Source organism: Sinocyclocheilus grahami, unplaced genomic scaffold (assembly GCF_001515645.1).
Source record: "Sinocyclocheilus grahami isolate Dianchi unplaced genomic scaffold, SAMN03320097.WGS_v1.1 scaffold508.1, whole genome shotgun sequence".
Classification (NCBI taxonomy): domain Eukaryota; kingdom Metazoa; phylum Chordata; class Actinopteri; order Cypriniformes; family Cyprinidae; genus Sinocyclocheilus; species Sinocyclocheilus grahami.
This window is the reverse complement of record NW_015505687.1, coordinates 827,714-850,398: the sequence shown is the minus strand read 5'-3', so window position 1 is coordinate 850,398 and position 22,685 is coordinate 827,714. Positions and strand designations below refer to the sequence as shown.

The window sequence follows — 22,685 nt, the reverse complement described above, 5'->3', positions numbered from 1 at the left end:
GATGCCATAGAAGAACCTTTTTGTCTAAATGGTTCCATAAAGAACCTTTAACATCTGAAGAACCTTTCTGTTTCACAAAAGGTTCTTTGTGGTGAAAGAAGGTTCTTCATATTATAAAAAGGTAAGAAAGAGATGGTTCTTTAAAGAATCTTTGACTGAATGGCTCTTTGTGGAACCAAAATGGTTCTTCTATCTCATCACTTAAAGAACCTTTTGAAGCACCTTTATTTTTAAGAGTGTATGTAACCATGTGATCAAATTACTGTTTGTATTCTTAATCTATATGCCATTTCATATATATATATATATATATACACATACACACACACACATGTATAAATGTATACACACACAGGTTTTGATCAGAAAAATTACTTTTCTGTTTCAGCATCAGGAAATTTGTGCTGGCCATAAAGCATCTGCCCTGTTTCTGGAGCTACTGAGACACCAAAAAAAGATGAAACAGATTATAGAATTAATAAAAATATAATCATATGATAATATAAACGAAGACTGAATGAAAGCTCTTTGAGACAATACATAATATCATATATTTTATGTAAAATGAAATAAGCATGTTTAAAATAAGTGTTTCAAGTTTGAGTAGTAGTGCTTTATACTTGTCCATAGCTTGTGCCAACTATGGCTTACAAAAATGAGGACGTGTGCATTTAGTAAAATTTTACTTGGAAAAATGAACTGAAATGAATTCTGTAAAGTCCAACAAAAAATTTCCGAAGTATAGCTGATGAGCAACCAAAAAATAAAAATGAAAGCAGCTACCTGTACACTTTGTTGGTTTATTGATTCAGGCCTCTGCTAACAGACCATATAAAACTCTAGTGCCTGTGCAGTACCATTATGTCTGACAGCAGCTACATGATTTCTGCAGGAAAGAAAGGAGACGATTGTCAGAATTTAATCACAGCCTAAACGTTTGTGACAGCTTGACCACTCTGCGCCCTCCAGTATCCTTTTTTCGTAGCTTCACCCAGTTAAAATACTCATGCATTTGGCAATACTGAGGGAGAAATTAAGGACGGGGCACAGCCACAGAGGAGCAAAGCTATGGAACTAGGAGGGACAATAACCAGAGAGGAGTCATTGTGAAAAGTTCTCCTGCTCCTCACTGGATAAAGACCTTCTGATGTAGGTCAAGCAGGATGCGGGTGAAGTTGTTGATTGGTCCGATCGCGCTGAGTGTCATGGAAGCATCCTGCCCCCACAGTAAGTTGGGCCCAAACACCACAGCCAGGTTGGCATTGGTCATCTTATTGACTTCACTCTCAGCAGACACCTGCACATCAATAACAATAAAGATCAGAAACACTAAAGGGCTTGAAGGACAAAGTAGGAAAGAAAAAAATAATAAGAAGTTACATTTAAAATTCTAAATATAAATATATATAAAAATAAGTATAATATATGTGTATGTGTATCTGTATTTCTTTTTTTTTTTACACACACACACATATATATAATATACAATATAATTATATAATAATTAGTGGTGCCAAAATTAGCACGTTAAATTAGGCAATTAATTTTTTCAGTTTAACGCGTTAAAAATATTTAACGTAATTAACGCAGACGCGGGGCTAAGGTTGGCCACCCCACTCACAACTGCTGCTTCTGTAACCTTTTCTCTTGACAAGAAGTGCATTTATTCAGTCGCATAACGAAGCCCCGTTCACACTGCCAGCGACTAAGCGACTTGCTCCCATTCATTTTGAATGGAGAGCTGGCGACTTCCGGCGACACGAGTGACTGTGACCGTTGGCGACAGAATGTGGGCGTGTCAAGCGATAAAAGTTAAAAAAAAATTTACTTTATGCAAACGAACAGCAAATTTCGCGAGCGACAACCAATAGGAGTGAAGAATCTGTCAGTGGCGCTCACACGTCACCGTCACGAGTGCAGGCAAGACGGGACAGATTTCCTGAGCGATTTCACTGTTTTATATGAAAATGATTTTACTGTAACTACATACATGGATATAAAAAAAACACTCAGGGACACCGTGCTGTGGAATGTAGTGGTCAAATATACAACCTGCCACAGAGACAGCTGTCTGATCTTTTAATGGGTAGAAATTTACAAACTTGGTGTACAGGTCCATCATTACTAGTACATAGCGGTGACCCTTGGTTGAAAAGAGCAACTCTGTTATGTCTGCGGCCACTATTTGGAATGGACGGAAAAAGAATCGCTTTATGTATCCCCCAATTGTAAGTCGCTTTGGATAAAAGCGTCTGCTAAATGACTAAATGTAAATGTAAATGTAAGGCCAGTAAAAGGACCGCATAGCTCTGTCCAATGTTTTGGCCAACCCATAATGACCCACTGATGGGTGTCCATGGACATGACTGAGTATTTCAGGAATCAATGATGTAGGAATGACTACCTGTAAGGCATTATCACCAAAAGAGTTGCGTACGTGTCTGCATAACACCCCATTGTGAATGGTGAGGCGACTAAACTGTGTCCACAGTTTTCTGAGATATGGGGAAGCATCACGTAGCCTCCATAAGGGTGGTCTACGCCCCGTTTCTATCCAAGAGAAAACAACAACTAAATCTGGATCTGACCTTTGTTTTTCCATCACATCCCAATCACTTTGAATTAGAACGAGATTTGATGTTATGTGATTAGGAACGGGCAAAAGAAAAAAAATGTTGTTCATTGGCAATGTTTGGGTGTGTGCTGACACCGGTTTTGCATGCAAAGGTATTGATGTGGTCGGAGTTGCTAACGAAATGATGGACACATCATCCCGAGAGCAACTATCAGATACTACAGGATTAGTGTCTGGCCGCCTAGACATGGCGTCTGCATTAAGGTGTTTAGCTCCATCACGATGAATGACATGGCAATCATAAAGGTCCAATTCTATGGCCCAACGGGCTCGTCTACCTGTAGGGTCATGATCTAAAGGAAGTTTCTTAAGACCAACCAGAGGTTTGTGATCCGTAATTATAGTGAACGTGTGACCAGCAAAATAGTGTCGGAAGTGGCAAACCTACCAGACAATGGCATACAATTCTCGATCGAAAGTAGACCATTTTCTTTCTGAAGCAGACAGCACATGACTGGCGTATGCAATGACATGCTCTTTTCCTTCCACCTGTTGTGAAAGAACAGAGCCCACAGAATGATGGGAAGCATCTGTGTAAAGAAGGAAAGGAGCTGAAAGATTTGGAAAAGCCATAATTGACGATGAAGCCAGTGCCTGTTTCAGTACATTGAAAGCTTCATTTGCTTCTCCTGACCAAGAGAATGATACTCCCTTGTGTGTAAGAGGGTACAAGGGTTCAGCAGTGCGTGCAAAGTGACTAATGAATCGACGATAATAGGAACACAGACCCAGAAAAGCCCTGACCTGTGTAGCTGATGTTGGGATTGGCTAAGTCTTGACTTTATCTATGTTAGATGGGTTTGGCTCAACACCGGCACTGGAAACACGGTGGCCCAGAAAAGTAACAGAGGAACGTGCTAGATGGCACTTGGATGCCTTAAGTTTCAGACCAACTGTACGAAATCGCTGGAAAACTTCACATAAGTGCTGTAGGTGTTGTGGGAAATCGGCACTGTAGACGATAATATCATCTAAGTAGATCAAACAAACGCTCCAGTGCAGACCCCGAAGCACAAGTTCCATTAAGCGCTGGAAACTGGGCGGTGCGTTAGAGATGCCCATTGGCATCATGCGGAATTGATATAGCCCAGTACCAGTGGAGAAAGCAGTCTTTTCCTTGTCATTCGGGTTAAGTGGTATTTGCCAGTAACCAGCAGTCAGATCTATAGTGCTAAACACTCTGGCTCCAGAAAGCCTGTCAAGAGTATCATCCACCCGAGGAAGAGGGTGTGCATCTTTAATTGTAACATCGAGGCATCTGTAATCGACACAGAACCGGTGTGTGCCATCCTTTTTCCGAACAAGCACAACCGGAGCTGACCATGGACTGTGAGACTCCTCAATGATGTTGTGGTCCAAGAGCTTTGACACCTCTTGTTGCAGTACAGCCTGAGTAGCTGGTGATGTTCTATATGGGCATAGTTTTATTGGAGCAGCGTCGCCAGTATAGATGCTGTGTGTAATCAAATTAGTTGAGAATGAGAGCTAAAAATGTCAGCGAACTCGGTCAACAGGCTCTTAAGCTGTGCCTGTTCTTCATCATTTAGCTGTGTATACTCCAAATGCACTTCAGGCATTGGACGGACATCTTCTTTAGAAGTAGTCACGGCTGAGACTAACGCATACTCATCATATGAATTTCCAGTGACGGATAAAATCTGACCTAATGGGCATCCAGCATCAAGAGAGACTTGTTCATTAATCGGGTTAACAATTCGAACTATGCCCCTCCCTTTTTGAACTGAAGTCAGTGTCAGAGCGACTCCTAAGGTCACAACTGGAGGAGGCTGTGGTTCCAGTATACCCACATACGAGTCAGTGAAAGGATTCGCTATGCCATTATCTTTGACAGAAATTGGGATTACCATCTCTGACATAGGCGGGACAGTCACCTGAGCGACACTAACTGCAGAACTTTGTACTGGAATCAATGACTGGGGTGATGAAAGAGGCACTGAAGTGTTATATAGCTGTAAACATGCATGTGGTATGTCAATGGTACCGTTGTGCTGGAATGGATCTACGACAGTCATCTGTAATGAGAGATAGGCCTGATCCTGTATCCACCAAAGCATGGAGTTCCGTACCGGCCAGTGCAATTTGAATAAAAGGAGTGGGTGGAGTATAGTTAAAATCAACTGTATCAGAGTGGACCATTATTGGGGATGAAGCTGGCATTTGGCCCCCAATGACAGCTTCTACTTGTTTCCCCGATGTGGCGAGAAAGGGGCTTTCCCTCTGTGAGACTGAGAGAAGTGTCGTGTGGGGGAGGTGTAATACCTTGGTGAACTATAGGAATGGGGAGGTGGCGATGGAGAGCTATGTCTGCGATAACTGGAGTGTCTGTACTGTTGACTGGGTGAGGGTGAGCGAGCATAATGGGTTACATGTTCACATTCGAGATCAGGCCGGCGCTCCCGTGAAGGCGAGCGGCCAGATCTGGAGTTTTCATAATGATGTCTGTGGGGGTTGTATTCGTCAGATTGTGTGATGTAAGGCATGTGTGACTCATAACTACGGGATGAATTAGAGTAGCTACAATGTCTTTGGCAGGAGGAGTCATTAATTTGGGGGTGGTTGATCATGTTCGGAGTAGCCACGGTGGTATCGTTGAGAATAGCAGTCGTCTCGAGGGTGTTGTCGACCTCTCTGTGTGTATTGTGCAGTACAGCAGCAGTCTCGATGGCGATGATAATCATCCAAGCTAGGTTGGCGATGGCGTGCTGCGATGTCGTAGTCCACGGCTGCGCAGGACTCTCAAAGTATTGTCCAAAGTCACAGCGCCATGCTCATGGATTTTCAATTGAAGTGATGGGTCTAAACCGGTCACAAATCTACGAAAAATTTCACATTTCCGTGCTGCTGCATCATATTGAGGAAACGCTTCACTCACTAAATTCGTGAGCTCAGCAGCATAGACTTCAAGAGGTTTTTGTGGTTTTCGGGGACGAGCATTCAAAAATGTCTGAAATGTGGCCAAACATGTTGTATGGCCAAAAACAGTGGTCAAACTGGCTTTAGTTAACTTGTAATCAGCTTTCACTTCAGATGGGAGAGACTGCCAATATGCAAATGCCGGACCAGTAAGCTTCACAGGGAGAAGTTTGGGTTTATCTGGGGATACAGCTGAAACATTAAGTGCAACTTCGAATCTCTGTATCCATACACTAAAAGGCTCTGTACCGTCTCCAGAAAAAGGATGAGGAAGGTCAATTTTAAACGGCAGATGTGGGTTTGCTGCATCTGCAACATGTCTGTCTCTCTGTACTGCAGCTGCTTCATGCTCGTCATCCGCCATTTTGTGTGAGAGAGAACGCACGTAATCCGAACTTGCAAAAAGAGTACGTGAAAAACAATATCAACGTCTCTGCAGGTTAAAGTGGCGATATCCACCTCGTTCAATACAATAAAAAAAACAAGTGTCCCAACAAAAACAAGCCAACCAGCGCTGCCACCAGTGTAACGCGTGTTGTTCCTATATATGAGCGTCACAGTTCTTACCACTCTCTGGCTCATGGGCTCTTGGCTTTGATCCAAGGAGGACACCGACAGAGAGCTCGGCAGATCATAACACTTTATTTATTAAACACGAAGAGGTAAACATCATGAATCAGCAACATCCGATTACACAGAGCGTGTCATCTCTCCCTCTACGCTCTCACAACTGTCTAGATCATTCTCTCCCGTGATCCTAATCGCGGGTCTCTGTTCTCACGATATTACCTCTAGATCTTATTTAAAGTTATAGAACATTAATGTTAACCTTGAATTTAACTCCCTACAGCTGTCTAAGTGAGTTTGATTCATACATAGTGGTCGACTGATATTGGTTTTTTGACATCTGATGCTGATATCTTAGAGCAGGGTGACCGATATAAAGCCGATATATATAAGTATATTTTTTATTTTAATTAACATTTTTATTTGTATTGTGTAAAATAAACATACTTATACTTTAGATGACAACTTCCTGATTCTATAATTCTATTACAGTATTTTTCACAAATAAAGAAATATTATAAAATATATTTTATAAACAAAAAGTAAGTAAACACCGTAACCAACAGGGCACTCGGTAATCTGGGAAGTTGGGAATCTTGTGTGCATTGGGAATCATATTTTTTCAACTAAAGCCAAGGTAGTTTGAAATAACGAGTTTAAAGTTGATCGCGCGTCTCCAGTGAAGCTGAACTCTCCTCCTGTCCGGATTCAGTTCGCACGGATAGGCTGTCACGCAGAGCACACGTGATCAGGCAATATACAAATGCACACTTCACAAGATCTCACAGCTGGATCCGACTAAGTCTGCAAGGTTTGTGAAATTAAATGTTCATTAGTCATTTAAAGGTTTGTTTAAATGAGATGCGTATTTGCTGAATGCTGACGGCAAACGAGAAAGTATTATAATGTTTGCCTTTCTGTTACTAATAATATAAAAGCAATCGTTATAATACTTTTTAATTCATTTGTTCAACAGTTCTATCTGATTATTAGACAGACTTCTATCTGTATTAGGCAGAACTGTTAAATGACGACAGCAAACAATGAAGAGAGAGAATGTGACACAGTGCTCTGACGCTGTCATTCTCAGCGCCGTCAAAATAAAAGTCCCGCCTCGAACACATCGGCCAAGCAGAAAAACTTATCGGCCAATGCCGATATTTTTAAATGCCAAATATTGGCCGATATATCGGTCGACCACTATTCATACATTGATGGTTCGAGTTGTTAATTATATGATGCAGTGAGCAGTTTAGCACCGGTTAATGATTTAATGCCCGAGCACTGCTGTTACAATGTGATTCTCTGGATTTTTTTTTCTCATTTTGTCTCTCATAGTTGAGGTATACCTATGATGAAAATTACAGGCCTCTCTCATCTTTTTAAGTGGGAGAACTTGCACAATTGGTGGCTGACTAAATACTTTTTTGCCCCACTGTAACAAAACTCTCCAACAGCAGAATGGTACTTTTATTTCTTTTACGTCTAATTCCTAGTCATAATCGAATGATATCTTAGTTTTACCGGCAATATATAGTTTGTGAGAGAAAAAGTCGCTGGCAGTGTGAACGGGGAACGGGAGAGGTTTCAGACGCGCGCTCCACTTCACTTCAGCGCCAGGCGCGAGTCAAGCAAGCGCGGAAACGGTACTGTGCTCGCAGCGCATGCTCTAGCCTGTATCTTTTCATATCAAAGTGCGAAATAAACTACGTACATGCAATGTCGTGGTCAGTTAAGTCATGAAGTTACCAAAAAGGCGATTAAAGCTGCCTTGAAACTGTGCATGCATGTAATATATTTTATATGAGTCATATTTAAGAACATGTCTCTGAAATGGTTTTCAAAACTGTCCTGGAGCAGCCTGTCTCACTCATCTAACACCCGATTTAACTCATCAGTTCATTAATAGAGACTTTAAGACCTGAAGTGGATCAGAAAAGGTAAAAAGATTTGAGAGAAATGCATGCATGTAGAATCCACGTCACGTTCTGCAGCGGCAGCTCTTAAAGAAATAACAGCCAAAATAACCTAATAACCAGCTGCTGTGATGTCTATTAATCAAAGGACAGAGAAAAAAAAGAGAGGAAATAATAACTTTTATAGCTTTTTATATTTAATTTTGAATTTAGTGTTTGATCATTTAAATTTCTGTATATTTCTGCTGAAGGGCACAGGTAAATATGACGTTTATTATAATGGGTTTATTTATGTGAAGATTGTTTTAAGTTCACTTAAATTAGAAGTAATTTTTTAAAGTCTAACAAATTGATAGCTCTCAATTATACTGTAATGTTGAATGGCTATTGTCAATGGTTAAATATGGGAGGGGGGCAATTGTATAGAGAAATCAGTATTGGTATCATTGATTCTGGCCTTCAGTAAGATGCCATTAAACATGAAAAAATGTCTTTATGTTGTTTGTACATTCATTTGAAGATTGAATGTGAAATTATTGCAATACAAAAGTATATTTAAAAACTTTAATGTTAGGTAGGATTAATCGCGATTAATTTCAGAAAAATGTGCGATTAATTCTTTATTTTTTTTAATCGATTGACAGCACTAATAATAATAATAATAATATGTAAATATATAATAAATACAAACTTTAAAAAAAGTTAAATTGAACTTTTAAGTAAAAATAATTTTTGTTGAACATTGCCAATTATGATGAGCATTACCTGAGCAAGAAACTGTATAAGGAAGCGCAGTGATGCATAGTTCTCCTCAGGAAGTGACATCAGCATGTTCCGAATCCTTTCTGCCTGAGACTCTGTGTCAACATCTGATAACACAACACACATGGAATGCAAATCAAGTTTGTGTGAATGTGTGTGTGGTCATGTCACTTTCAAGGCTCATTGTAAATAGTCTACATGCAAAAGCTGTGGTTTTAACAATCAGTAAACAAATGTCAGTATAGTAGGTGTACAGATGTGTGTGTGTGCGCGTGTATGTGAGCTTTCTGGAAGCTGCTGGTGTTGGTATGTGAGTGCATTGTGTTTTGTGTTCTCACTGTGGAAGTTGACAATGTCGTTGTAGAGCTGATAGGTAAGCAGCGGCTCTGGAAGTTCTCTGAGGAACATCTTTAAGATCACAGCTGCCAAGTGGACATCGTCCAGCTGAGAGAAACTCACTTCCTCTCCTACAGACACACACACACGCCACATTCTAAGGACTGATGCCAATCATTCTTGTGAACAGGAAATGTGTGAGGATTCTTCCGCATCACATGAATTTACCTGAGTTATATTTCAGCTTAACATCCTTAACCAAAGAAACATTAGCAGAACGCCGGAATATTCCCTCTGTCTTAAGACCTACAATGAAGATGGGAATAAAATTCACATTCTCAATTTAAGAAAGTAAATAAATAAAGTTTACAACATTCTGTAATAAATTTGGCCCATTATTCCACAACCCACCCCCCAGGCTAAAAAAAAGACTACTATTAGTATATCCAACCTTATGTGGATACATACAGTACATTCACATTTAGAGGTACGTAAAAGGTTTGATTGAGCCATAAATCTGACTTGACTAAAAGACCTACCATTCTCTTGCAGGAATCCAATAGTATCACGCATGACTAGTGGAATTCCCTCTGAGTCTGCCGCCCTGTGTCTCAATCTGATTACAAGCAACAATACAAAACATAATCTAAATAAGCAAAAAAAAAAAAAATCTAAATAGCAAAAAATCAAAATGTAAAAAAAATTCTATTAAATTCTGTAGTATAAATGAGACTGTCATTGTGGCAGGAGGGGCGTGGTTCAGCAAGGTCTGCATCGGGAGAGAGAGGCAGGAGACAGTAGGTCAAGTGCAAATGATAAACACCTGTGTCTTGTTTCAGTAATTGGTGTGGAGAGACCGGATAAAAGGGGCCACCTGGAACATGATGGGGGAGAGACGGCCTTCTTCCTTCCCGGGTTTCGGCACCAGTGTAACAAAGGTTCAGGAGTGTGGAAGGAAGTAGGCAGGGTCGGCTTGCTGGGACGCGAGCTTTATTTAAATTTCTTTGGGCACTGCACACAATACGGCGCTCACTCAGCGCTGTCAGATTCGCAGTCAATAACTCATGACAAACAGAACACAACTTGCTTCCGTGAATCTACACCCGTCTCCCCGGGTCGCTCGCGTACCCAGTCCGCCTCTCCCCCATCATGTTCCAGGCGGCCCCTTTTATCCGGTCTCTCCACACCAATTACTGAAACAAGACACAGGTGTTTATCATTTGCACTTGACCTACATACGCACCTCTCGTCTCCTGCCTCTCTCTCCCGATGCAGACCTCGCTGAACCACGCCCCTCCTGCCACAGTCATCTTCAACTACATTCAGGAATAATTTCTTGCTTTCAGTCATTAACAGTAGCTGTGTGAGATATGAGAGGAACTGTTAGTGACTTAACATACACTGACAGTGGAACGCCAAACTGCTGGAACGGAAGCGGAGGACTATGAGGGGGAGAAATTGGTCCAGGGACGACAGACGGCTTCAGGGACAGACAGATCTTATCATCATACCTACACAAAGAAACTCCTGAATGCACCTCAAAAGAACTTTTTAATCTGGGCTAAGATATGACAGTGTGATTCGAACACATGTATAACAGTGTTTATAAAAGCAAAGCATATCTAGAATTTCTTACTCTCGGACTCTGTTGGGAATCACCAGCTGATCACACTTCACAATCTCCTCCAGCTCACTCAAATAATTTATGTAGTTTAACTTGCGCCCGAACTTAAAGCTGAAAACAGAACATAAGCACATCCATCTGTGATGTATTATGAAGTATTATGCATTCAGGCTATAAGATTCAGATTACAGTACAGATCACACTCTACAATCAAAGTGAGAATAAAATAACATTGAGCATAGTGTGGCACTGACCTGATAAGGGGTTTGAAGAGAATAAGGATGGTTCTGATAAGCATGGTGGGATGGACTATGTACAGCGCCTTGATATTTTTCTTATACCTGCAACAGACACAGCAATACTGAAGCTTGACAGAACCAATAAGGTTTGCTCTCGTGTGCTGCTGTTAAAGCACTCATGAGCCTCTCACTAACAACAGCATCACTCACTTCCTGTCAAACTCTCGATAGGCATCTCGAAGCCAGCTTAGAGAGGGCTTGTTCTCGCTGGTCAGACCATGATGGAAGTAGATGAGGGTATAATCACTCTCCACATACTTATCAAGAGTCTGCTTCAAATACCTGCACACAAATATCAGTAAATGCACACACCAAATCAAAACTTGTCTTTTTTTTAACCACGAGTTTGAGTTCATATTAGACACTAAAACAAACAGAAGGCACATCTGCACTTATTAGCATATTTGTGAATCAGCTGTCAATTACTGAATCTTCAGGTTTTATTTATACTCTTCAGAGTCTGACATTTGCTCTAGATTTCATTACACAAACCATTCTGTTCTCAGACAACTCCTGAAGTTCCCAATAGGGAACTGAACTAAGTCTTGATTTCACTTCATTAAAAACTTCATTGTCTTTGAACATTGTCTTATGGTGCTTTGACCCACTGAACACATGATTCATTTATAATCCAGCATATGAGTGGTTGACTTTGACCAAAAAAATGAAGAAAGGAAAACCTCATGAATCGTCCTAAATACATTTCTCATGGGAATATACATTTTGGTATTTTAAGATAACTTTAATCTTGGAAGAACTGACAGTTAATCCCTGAAATCTTCAAATTATTTTCAATAATTATTTCACTGAAATAAAGTTTCAGATTAAGTACCAATGTGGTGAACAAAATCACGTTATAATTAAAAAAAAACTTTTGACAACATTTTTAACAAACTCTGATTATTTTATCTGATTATTATTTTGAATGTCACACCAGGATAAAAAAATTAAAATAAAAACAGTATTCTAAAATCGACATAAGCTTGTATATTTTAACACTGAACTGAAAAAAATATACATGTACAACATATCAATTAAAATCTAAATATATTATTATTAACCAAATTAACTGCACAAACAAACAGAAAACATCAGTTGATATATCAAAAGCGCTGCTTATATCTTCTCTTTCTGTCTCTATGGACAAATTCTCTCCTTGGATCCTTATAAATGTTTTCCCTGTACTCTTGTTCCCTGCACTTGACCTTGATCTTTAGAGTGTCTTGTGATCATCTACATAGGACAGCCTGGACAAGTTAATGCAGAAATATTAAAGGGGTCATATGATGCGATTTCATGTTTTCCTTTGTCTTTGGAGTGTTACAAGCTGTTCGTGCATACAGAAGATCCGTAAATCGCAAAGATTAAAGTCTCAAACCCAAAGAGATATTTTTTATAAAAGTGAACATCAGCCACGCCTACCTAAAACGGCTCGTTCTAACACACCCCCACATATCTACGTCACTGTGTGGGAAGATTTGCATAATGCCGCCCAAATGTTCACGCAAAGAAAGAAGGCGTAACTTTGATTCTCGCTGAAGTATTGTTGCCGCCGCCATATCGTGGAGACGCTGTGTGTTTCGTTGCGAAAGCCAAACGACTTTGTTTTGCCTTTGAAAAGAGAGAAAATCAGTGGTTTAGTTTTATTTACAACACTGTTCCAGAACAGTACAACCCAAATACTCGAGTGTGTGCAGCGCATTTTACGGAGGAAAGTTTCCTGAACCTGGTAAGGGGCATAACATTTCCGTCACACACTTGAGGTATTTGGCCAATCACAACGCACTAGATAGCTGGCCAATCAGAGCACACCTCGCTTTTCAGACCGATGAGCTTTGTAAAAATCAATGTGTTTCAGAAAGGCGGGGCATAGAGGAGCAACAATAATGTACAGTATGTGGAAAATAATGCATTTTTTTAACCTTAAAACGCATAAACACAAATACACAAAATAATGTTCTTTTTAGCAACGTCATATGACCCCTTTAATTATCAGGCGACACAGTGTATTGAGCACATCTACTGAACCACATAAATGAAGTAGAGCAGCGATGCCTACATGAGAAGTTTATGATGATCCAGCTGATGTTGGGGAGGCATGCGGCAAGCATTAAAAACAATGACCTTCCGACCAAAGTTATCATCACCTAAAAAGAAAGAGAAAGATCAGGAGATTTTAGAATTAGAATTAACGCTAGCTGGTGATGCTTGTGCATTTCATAATACCTCACCTGCAACCTCCACAATCTGATGTCTGGCAATGTCATAGAAGGGGTCATCCCAGGGCAGATGTGATGTGCCGCCAAGGCTTTTAATATCTGACGCTGCAGGAAAGACTATAATGAATGCTACATTTCAAACAAAAATAAAAAACATGTAACTGAAACGATCATAAAATATCCCAAACACAAGCTATAGAGTATATGGCTATAGAGTGATAGAGGAAAGTCAGCCTCTCAGATCCCACTTGGCACTTTGCTAGCTCAACCAGATGATCAGGATTTGAAATTAACAACCACCAACCCAACAAATGCAGGTAAAATCAGCCGTGGTATCACATACTTTGTTCATTCTTGAAAAGTAATTTTTGCATGTATACTAGTGATTGTGTTCACTGCTTTGGACTGCTGCCATAAACTTGAGAACAAGAGTACAGAATGACGCATCTGGTGTGCCATACCTGATTCTCATCCAGTGTGTGACCCAAGCCCCTAGGAAACGAAGCCACTTTTTCTGAACCATTCTCACTTTTCTTTTTTTTATGGATGCAAATGGAATGAATTAATTCAGTACACTGGCTTTTGTGAGGAAATAAATTGTCAGCCTGCTAATCTTCAACGTGTTAAACACTAAACATTCATTTTAGGGTGACCTATATTTGGAATTACAACAAAAAACAAACAAGAATTTGGGGGGTTTTTCTATTGTATTTTTATTTTATTTTTTTGACGAATACATTTTTTTTTGTCATAAAATTGAAGGCCAAAAGTAAAAGTACTTGACAATAACTTCCTTTTTCTTACACTGCTTTATTCTTTGAAAAGATCAGTATAATTCTGCAAAATGAAACTAAATTTAAAAATTCTTATTATCCTGTATGACACACAAACATGCACAATTCCCACCACCATGCACTCACCGGATTTGCTCAGGCTAAAAGGGTCATCTGGTGGCCACTGTTTGTCCTGTACCAGTTTGAGCTGGTCCAGGGCAGCGCTAGGAGAGTCATCTCCTCCCAGATCATCGTGAAGGTCCACCAGCAGGTCAGAGGACATGATGGTCCTCTTAGACAACACAATTCACACAAAGGTTAGACACAGAACAGCACGTTACAATACCACACAATGTTATACCGAGATCTGTGAAAGCTCAGCTGCCTTCACACTAGGTTCCTGTCTGTCCTGCATAAGCCTGGGTAAATGCAGCATTTGCACATGGGCACACTTCCATGTTCAGTGACTGACCACACTATCAAATGCTGAACAAGTCGTTTGAGTTTGTTTTCGTAACTCAATCTTGCTAACTATCAATCTGCCCCCCATCAGAACTGTTTAATAGATGTAAGGCTGCGTGTACACTAGTGCATTTTTAAAAATGCCATTTTAAAATGAAATTTATCCTTGTGCATACTGGCGTTTTCACTGCGTTTCAGAAAAAATCAGGGTAGTCAAGGTATCCGTATTGAAAATTTCTGAGCAATGCCCAGCCCTACTCACAAAACAAAAAAAAAACAAAAAAAACGTAACTTCTTCATTGCAACAATATCACATTCAAAAGAACAGGTAAACTGTTGCATTAAATTTTATTGTTAAATTAGCAAATTGTGTCCATTTAAAATAAGCATGATTAAAAATGATTCATTTCCAGATCACATAACCACTAGCTGCTCTGCCATGTAAGCAAACTACCCCCAACAATTAATACCATTTGTTCTTTCTAAAACGGTACACAGCGCATTCATTTGAAAGCTTGCCCGTAGATTTAATTTCATCATCAAATGTTTTTATTTGCCACAACCATAATGATCACAATCAATCTTCTCAGCATGCTAGTGTTAGTTGTTCATGTCGGCAGGGTCAAGATTTGTGGAACTAAATTCTTAATAATATTATTATTTCTTATGTTATAATTACAATCTTTTATAATTAAAACATTATGGCACTGTGAATGTGCTATATTTTTTTATCTGTGTGGCTACTAGTGCAGGTGTCAGTAGGGCTCAGACAGTGATCTGCTGTGACAGTCCCTCGCTTTGGTGCCACACGGCAATGAGGCCGTCCAGCCGTATACTGACAACAATTCTCGGTTTTACCCTTTGCTCCTATTTATATCCTCAACCCTTGAAGAGCCAGTTTCACATTTACTAACATCTGTGACAGCCTCTATTCTGCTATCTCTAAATAATGTGATAACATTAGAACAGTCTTCAGGTGATGTAACCCGGGTCATTAATCTGTCGCTCTGATTAAAGAGCATCTCAGTTATCTAGCCTTGTTGTCAATACTGACAGCAATCTTGCTATAGATCGCTTATAGTCAAAGAAACCATATAAAGAAGCTTTCACAATTCTTAGGTTACTAGTTGGACTATTGTTAATGTCAATACTTGATCATACATCTTTTGGTTCTAACCAAACAGTACCGTCCAAAATCAGTCCTGTCCCACTCTACAGTGCCATCTAATTCATTAGCCAGTTTGAAAGATCATCAGCAAAAACAATGCGCCTCTTTCACAGTTGCACTCAGTGAATCAACCAGCACTTCAGACAGAAACAAAGACCCTAAAGAGAGCTTAAAAACAAGAGACCTAAAGAAGAAGCCCCAAAACCTCCAAAATCAACTACACTTTCTAAAATATAAAGACCGTCACCACAATATAGAGCAATAACTGCCAGAATAAAATCAATAGCTAGTGCTTTTCTCATGTACTAATGAGCTTATAATTAATTATTAACAAACTACATACAATCAAGATTTCACTATAATTTATAATCTTATGAACAATACTACAGGAAAAAAATATTGGGATCTGTGCTTGATTTCTGCCCATTCTCATGGTAGTTCATCTGTGCTGGTCAGTAATACTGAGTGTCAGACATCGCTAAAACCAGCTCCATATTGGATCGGTGTAGTTGAGTGTAAACGGCCCGGATGCAGGAGGAGAACGTATGACCACACCCCCAAGAATGTGTTGTTGTTGTTGTTATAATCGTTGAACAACGGGTAAAATGGGCCACATATTAAGATCTAATTGTCTAAAGCAAACGTGGGTTCAGTCAGGTCTCTTTTATCATAATGTGTTGAACAGAACAAGAGCCATAAATGTTAGAAACCTCCCTCCATGTCAACACTCCTTCAATCTGGGACCACTGAATCTGCAACACCATTATTGAATTACAGTTACATTATAGCCTTATAAGAAATGTATTAGTTTAAATGAGTTTGATTTAAGTTAACATTTTGGTGTGAAATAAATGCATAGATGAGAGCGTTCAGTGATCAGTTGCACGGCATCCTAATGATCTTGGAAGATGAAAAACGATTTTATTGAATTGATCTTAATAATTTTGTCTGCATTCCCATTTTATGTAAATTTACTAATAGGAAACTTTATGGCTTTTAAGGGGAGACATGCACCTGTCAAGTTTGAGATTTTGGGCTTTTTGGTTTTTCATAAAGTGTTTTTTTCAGACTAGTCGAAAGAAAACATCCAAAAGACACTGTTAAGTGTTTCTTTTACAGCACTTTATCTATTTGTGTCAATAGATTTCAATTACAATACATGTCTTTAAAGGCCGTTTTCTCAAAATGAGTTTTTTCTCCTACACTGAGCCATAAATCTCCACTTCAGTAGCTCTTACACACACCAAACTTTACATTTGTATTCCTGTCTATATCCTGAAGGTTTTTACAGAGGGATTCGTTCATATATAATTTGCTTGATTATATACAGCATTTTATTCCCCCCAAAATTGTGAAAAAAATATAGTGTTTTCTGTCCATTCTAAGCATTTTCTGGATTATGGAGTGACAAAAATGATATACCCAAAATTCCCTCTGTAAAATATTTTGACTCTAATATGTACTAACTAATAACTTTGAAACTGACATCATCCAGTGTTTGGATTTTTTGTACTAGAAATGTATGCAAATTAGCACATATTTCATTAAATAATGACTCATTTGCATATTTAAACCTAACATTTTAGAAAACTTGTATTGCAAAAATTTTTTGCAATTATCAATGTAATCAATCAGCTGGGTAAGTAAGGCGATAACTATCAGTTGTTGTTTTTTTACCCTATTCACCTGCAGTGTCTCGCCTATTGCACATTTTTCTTCTTCTTTCAAAGCATCTCAGCAAAATACAGTGGATTTGATAGCTGTGAAAAAAATAAGAGCATCTTTGGTGTGTGTTGTAATCACCCTCAAAACTGTTATCATTCAAGTCACTGTTCCTTCTCTATTTCTGTATGGCAGGAACCTGGCATTTAATTGAATTTAATTAAACCAGAATTGCATGCGTTTCAAGACGCCTGCCCATTCTCACCTTCAAAACACAGAAAGAAACACCATGCTCACACACTGGTATCAACATACAAAGAATTCAGATTTATTTATCCATTTGCAGGTTTGATCACATTTGACCAAAGTGTTCATTTATTGTGTGGCAAATGTGTTCTTCCAGCTTGGAAGATCACTCCTCATCTGCTGAGCCTGTTTTGTCAATGACTTTTTTCATCCAGCGACGCATACGGAATAAGTGTGTGTAGAATCCATATTTGCCATCGCGGTCACAGCCCTCACCCCACGACACAATGCCAATCTGATACCAGCGTTTATCTGTAGGACTCTGTGGGCAGTAATGGGTTTTAAAAGGACAAGATGTTCAAATATAGATGTGTGAGTCCAACAAACAGAGCTTTATAGGACACTGATAAGTCAAACTTGTTTGAGGAGAGAAAAGCATAAACATTATACCTTCATCACAAACGGTCCGCCACTGTCTCCTTCACAAGCGTCACCTCTTTTTGTATCATCTGGCTGGTAACCTATAAAACAAAAGATGACCTTGTTGTAAGTGACACCTGAGTGCAAAAGCATCACACAAGCTCTCAGCAAATGAATTGTCTAGGGTCTAAAAACCATGAAGAATATGAAGTATATTACCAGCACAGAACATGTTGTCAGTGATGATGACCGAGGTGGAATTGCGGCACATGCTCTGATCCACAATGGGCAAGTGAATCTGTTGCAGCACTGATGGAAGATTGGTTGGGTTTGAGGACCACGATTCCCTCAGGTTCCCCCAGCCAGTCACACGGCCCTTGTAACCTGCAAACATCAAACTTCAGAGAGAAAATCGGTCAATTACAGCTATTTAGCATCAAGTTATGCTAAAATGCTTAAAGGGGGTTCAAGGGGTTAGCATCATTATGGTGTGAAGTTTCAAAATCGGAATTAAAATAAATGCATGCTATTAATCTTATTGTGAATGATTCATCCATGATTCATCAGACTTCTCAAATTGTTTAGTATGCTGAAACTCCACCTGTTTCTTACAAACTTGATCAAACTTGCATTCATCTACCTCCATCCAATCAACAACCGATGAGTAGAACCAAGTCCCTGCCCTACATGATTTTCTTTTCCAATAATCTTTTCACTTGTATATACAGTATTGAACAATATATCTGACGCTACATCTGTCTCATTGTAAATATATATCTATATTAAACTACTGTATTTTCTTACTTCTTTGCAATGTTCTTGGTGGGCAGACAAACAGGGTGGATCTCATTCGTAAAGGTAACAGGCTTCTTCATGTGCAAAAGAGCAATGTCTCTGTTCAGGTTTTCCTTCCAGTTATATTTAGGGTGGACAATGATTTCATCAATGGCCACAATCTTCTCAGCGCCCCTCTCATACCTGACTCAGAGAGACACAGGAAAGGGTTTAAAACAGCTTAACCTTCTGTAAACTGATGTTTCTAAATTACTTGGCATAAATAAAGTATGTATTCGTGAAAAGTCCAGTGAAAAGAAATATACTGAGGTTTTCTAGAGTTTTTTAAAGACCTCACTTGGTACGAGAGTGTTTTCCCAGGCGGACGATAATATCATTGATTGTGAAGTTCTTGTTCCACGGTGGGTAGAGAATGCAGTGCGCGGCAGTGAGAATCCATTCATCACTGATCAGACTGGCTCCACACAGTAGCTCCTGAGGACTACGCTTATACAGCATCACCTGCCTGCAAATCACAACAAACACATTATACAAAGTGCAGCATTAGCTGTCGAGATGATCAATAATGCCAAGATGTTTAAAAGCAGCCCCTGTATTGTATTTACCATGGAGCACTGGCCACTTCAGCCTCCTCTCCTCCCACTATTCTGCTTCCAGAGTATGACATTAGTAGCTCCTTCTCGTTCTTATCTTCTTTGGTGATCTTCTCAAACAAGGGGCGCACTCCACACTCTGACAAAAGACAGCTTAATCATCTTAATTATCAGTTGATTATAGAAGAACTCAAACTTCTAGTGATAACATCCACAAAACAGATGGGGAAGGTATCAGACTCTTACCTTGCTCTCCATTGCCAAAGCTACGGAGATTAAAGAAAGCTTTCCTTTTGTCTCCGAGAGTTGCTCTCTCTCTACCACCTGATTCCTCGACGAACTTGTCCAAAGGGGCATCTGAGGATGAATGACAAAGACCCAATGATGTTCAGTGTTGGCTTAGTGGTGTGTTTATAATTTATGTCTAATGCACTTAGGCTTCCTAAACATTTGAAAATGACATTTAATCCTAGTTTAAAAACTTTGGCCCAGATGTCACTTTCAATGAAGGTCCAAGGTTCAAGGGAAGAAACGAATATTGTTGTTGAAGGGATAGTTCACCCAAAAATGAAAATTCTGTCATACAGTTCCAAAGAAGAAGATATTTTGAAAAATGTATTCTTTTGCATTCAACAGAAGAAAGACATTCATACAGGTTTCTAACAACATGAGTAAATGATGACAAAATCCCTTTAATGTATGTGTGTTTTTTGTAGAAGGCAATACTGTTCACTCACCGCACATCTCCAAGTCACAATAATCAATGGTAATGTTTCCGCCTTCTCCCTTTACATAGCACCAGGGACCCTCCATATCTCCATCTGGGTTTCTGCAGTGGTTCTTCACCATCTGAACTTGAGCCAGCAACTCTTTCCCCTTTGTTAAGGCCTGCACTTCTGCTGCGGTCCACTGCAGGCATGTGCGACCCCCCAGAGTCACAGACAAATCCCCCGTGTAGGTCTCCCCATTTCCATCCAGACAGACTTCAGTCTTCAGGTAACGCTCTTCAGGTTTCACAGTAGGTGGTCGAGGAGGGGCAACAACAGTCTCACCTGAGGAGGAAACAGTGAGATGATCAGGGCAGGTGGGCCAGCATAACTTATGGAATGGACATGTAGAAACTTTTTTTTATGTATTTACACTGAAGCATAAAATGTGCCATAAACACAGGGCACAAATATGTGTCAGTTGCTATCAAATATGCATGTTTTAGTAAGTCTGCAGTCATTTGGCAGATCCAAAACTACATCCAGTACACTTACTACTGCAACAATTTCCTCTGAGCAACCTGATTCAGCAACACTACGGTGATGGCTCAACTTTCTGGTTGCCAGCACAGTGCTTTAGTTATTGCACCACAGGACATTTTACTGTAATGTTTTAGTGATTTCTCTACCGCATTTTGGCACGCTGCAGGACTCCCTCCTGACAGTCGGGTCTCTTGTAAAACACCAAGGGCCTTCAATGCTCTTATCTGGGTTTCTGCAAAAGTTCTCCGGTAGCTTCAGCTGTGTCACATTTAATTCACTAGGGGGGTACAAGATGGTCATAAGACAGAAGAGCTGCTTCAACATCACTGAAGGCTTGTAAAGCCAAATACATGAAAACAAAACAACATTTTCTTTACTGAAAGCATTTGTGTTTTCTATTCAATCAACATAAAAAGATTAAAGGTGGTTCAACACAAGAACAACAAAAACAGCAGAAGTACATACTGAATCCTGTGGGGGAAGTTGCTTTTCCAGTACTGGCACGACTTTCCAGACTTAGTGACAGACACAGTACCACCGTAGTTTTCACCGATATTAATGTAACAGTCTCCTGTTAATCACACATCCAACTTATAGGGTTATTTTGCAACATAGAAACTAAAGCTTTTACCAAATATGTCTTTGTGTTACGAGAAGGACTCATTTTAGTTTTACAAACATATTCTGTGTTACGTAAGTATGTATTTCCCTTACCCTCTGTTTGCACACACACTCTCAAACTGTTGATATTTGGTGGTGTTCTGGATAATTTTGTTCCCTCACACACTGTGGAAAAAAAAGATTTAAAAAAAACAACAACTTGAAACAAAACTAACAGAGGTGCCAGGTCAGCAGAATCAGAACAATTTTGTAAAGTTATAAATAGCTAATATTCAAAAATAGCCACTTCCACCAATGATATTTGTTCACAAGCTGTCATTCTTAAGGTATGTTTATAATTGCTAATGTTTTAAGCTGATACTAATCTTTTGAATTTGTAAATTGAGCAGGGAAAGGTCAGTGAAAATGCACTTTGTCCCTGGTTCAATAGAAACTATTTACACAAAGTGTTGTCACTGTTTACATTGAAACTTTCCATAATGTGATATATATATTCTTACCCAAATATTTCGCCCAAAAAATCTCCTGTGAGGAAATTGAAGAAAAATATATATATATAATATAAAATATTAGATCAAATTGAATTATACCACACATAAAATATCTGTAATTCCATAAAGATATACCATTAAAAAAAGTTATACATTTAAACATTTCCATTTATTTTCAACTGCGGCTAATCTGTCCACAAGGGCATTGCTCACCGTTTTATCAGCCCTCTCGAATACTTCTCGAGCTTCCTCATGATCACAAATCTCTTCCACACACTCTCTCTCCAGATTCCCTGATTTTAACTCCTCAAAAACAGTGTTAGCCCTCTTTGCCCGAATGATCTGAGAGGCTTCCTTATTGTCGATGAACACTGAGGCACAAAAGTCAATATTTCTCCAAAAACATTTAGACTTATATGTAGAATCATCACAAATTTTATTCTTAGCCTAAATCTCGGTTAATGCTTACCATTATGACACAATGCGAGTTGGAGAACTTGTCCAAGAAGTAGGGATAGTAGGAGAGTTGCTGGTTTTGCTCCCATTCTTGAGTATGACTGAGCCTGTAATCCTGAAAAAACTTGGAGCATCTCATCAAATCTTATCGCCCACTCAGTCAGTAAGCCCACAGCTGGATTTACCAAGTTAATATTGAACTACCAAAGTTCAAAGAGAACAAAGTGTCTGAACTCTTTTCACTCAAAAAAAGCCACTCTTCTGTATTGGATCACCCTTATATCAATGTGGAACATTCTTTGCTTTCAGAGGAACATGAACCACAGATATATTGAATGAAAACAAGATGATACGCTTCATATCTCCAAAGCTATGTGAATTCATGTGTGGGGACATATTATACAAATTCTAATATTCATAAAAGAAGTCTACAAAAAATCTTACAAGTGTTTAAAT

At 39.3% G+C, this 22,685-nt stretch overlaps 2 protein-coding genes across 2 annotated transcripts; both read right to left on the bottom strand.

The window, feature by feature from the left end:
• Positions 1 to 304: 304 nt before the first annotated feature.
• Positions 305 to 14,690, bottom strand: LOC107554631 (rho GTPase-activating protein 1-like). The gene is made up of 12 exons (XM_016237202.1): positions 14,213 to 14,690; positions 13,305 to 13,397; positions 13,133 to 13,220; positions 11,224 to 11,355; positions 11,029 to 11,115; positions 10,787 to 10,885; positions 10,551 to 10,661; positions 9,690 to 9,766; positions 9,379 to 9,456; positions 9,153 to 9,281; positions 8,818 to 8,921; positions 305 to 1,297 (listed from the first exon to the last, which is right to left on the bottom strand). Exons 1-12 carry the CDS (start codon positions 14,346 to 14,348, stop codon positions 1,127 to 1,129), a joined length of 1,305 nt encoding a protein of 434 aa, XP_016092688.1. The 5' UTR covers positions 14,349 to 14,690; the 3' UTR covers positions 305 to 1,126.
• Positions 14,691 to 17,661: 2,971 nt separating this feature from the next.
• f2 (coagulation factor II (thrombin)) lies at positions 17,662 to 22,423 on the bottom strand. Its single transcript, XM_016237199.1, has 14 exons — positions 22,243 to 22,423; positions 21,987 to 22,144; positions 21,783 to 21,807; positions 21,376 to 21,447; positions 21,127 to 21,232; positions 20,808 to 20,938; positions 20,149 to 20,463; positions 19,658 to 19,768; positions 19,424 to 19,550; positions 19,156 to 19,323; positions 18,828 to 19,001; positions 18,243 to 18,421; positions 18,054 to 18,124; positions 17,662 to 17,925 (listed from the first exon to the last, which is right to left on the bottom strand). The coding sequence occupies exons 1-14, from the start codon at positions 22,361 to 22,363 to the stop codon at positions 17,770 to 17,772; spliced, it is 1,914 nt and encodes a 637-aa protein (XP_016092685.1). The 5' UTR covers positions 22,364 to 22,423; the 3' UTR covers positions 17,662 to 17,769.
• Between the last annotated feature and the right edge of the window lie 262 nt (positions 22,424 to 22,685).

Excerpts from the sequence above, each read along its gene's own strand:
- LOC107554631 (XM_016237202.1), bottom strand. The coding sequence starts at position 14,348 with ATGTCCTCTGACCTGCTGGTGGACCTTCACGATGATCTGGGAGGAGAT. Across the intron at positions 11,356-13,132 it reads GATCATCATAAACTTCTCAT|GTATTTGAAGCAGACTCTTG; the intron begins GTAGGCATCGCT and ends ATTTGTGTGCAG. Across the intron at positions 8,922-9,152 it reads CGACATTGTCAACTTCCACA|ATGTTGACACAGAGTCTCAG; the intron begins GTGAGAACACAA and ends TTGTGTTATCAG.
- f2 (XM_016237199.1), bottom strand. The coding sequence starts at position 22,363 with ATGCTCCAAGTTTTTTCAGGATTACAGGCTCAGTCATACTCAAGAATG. Across the intron at positions 21,448-21,782 it reads TTTTTGGGCGAAATATTTGG|TGTGTGAGGGAACAAAATTA; the intron begins GTAAGAATATAT and ends TTTTTTCCACAG. Across the intron at positions 21,233-21,375 it reads AGTGTGTGTGCAAACAGAGG|GAGACTGTTACATTAATATC; the intron begins GTAAGGGAAATA and ends TGTGATTAACAG.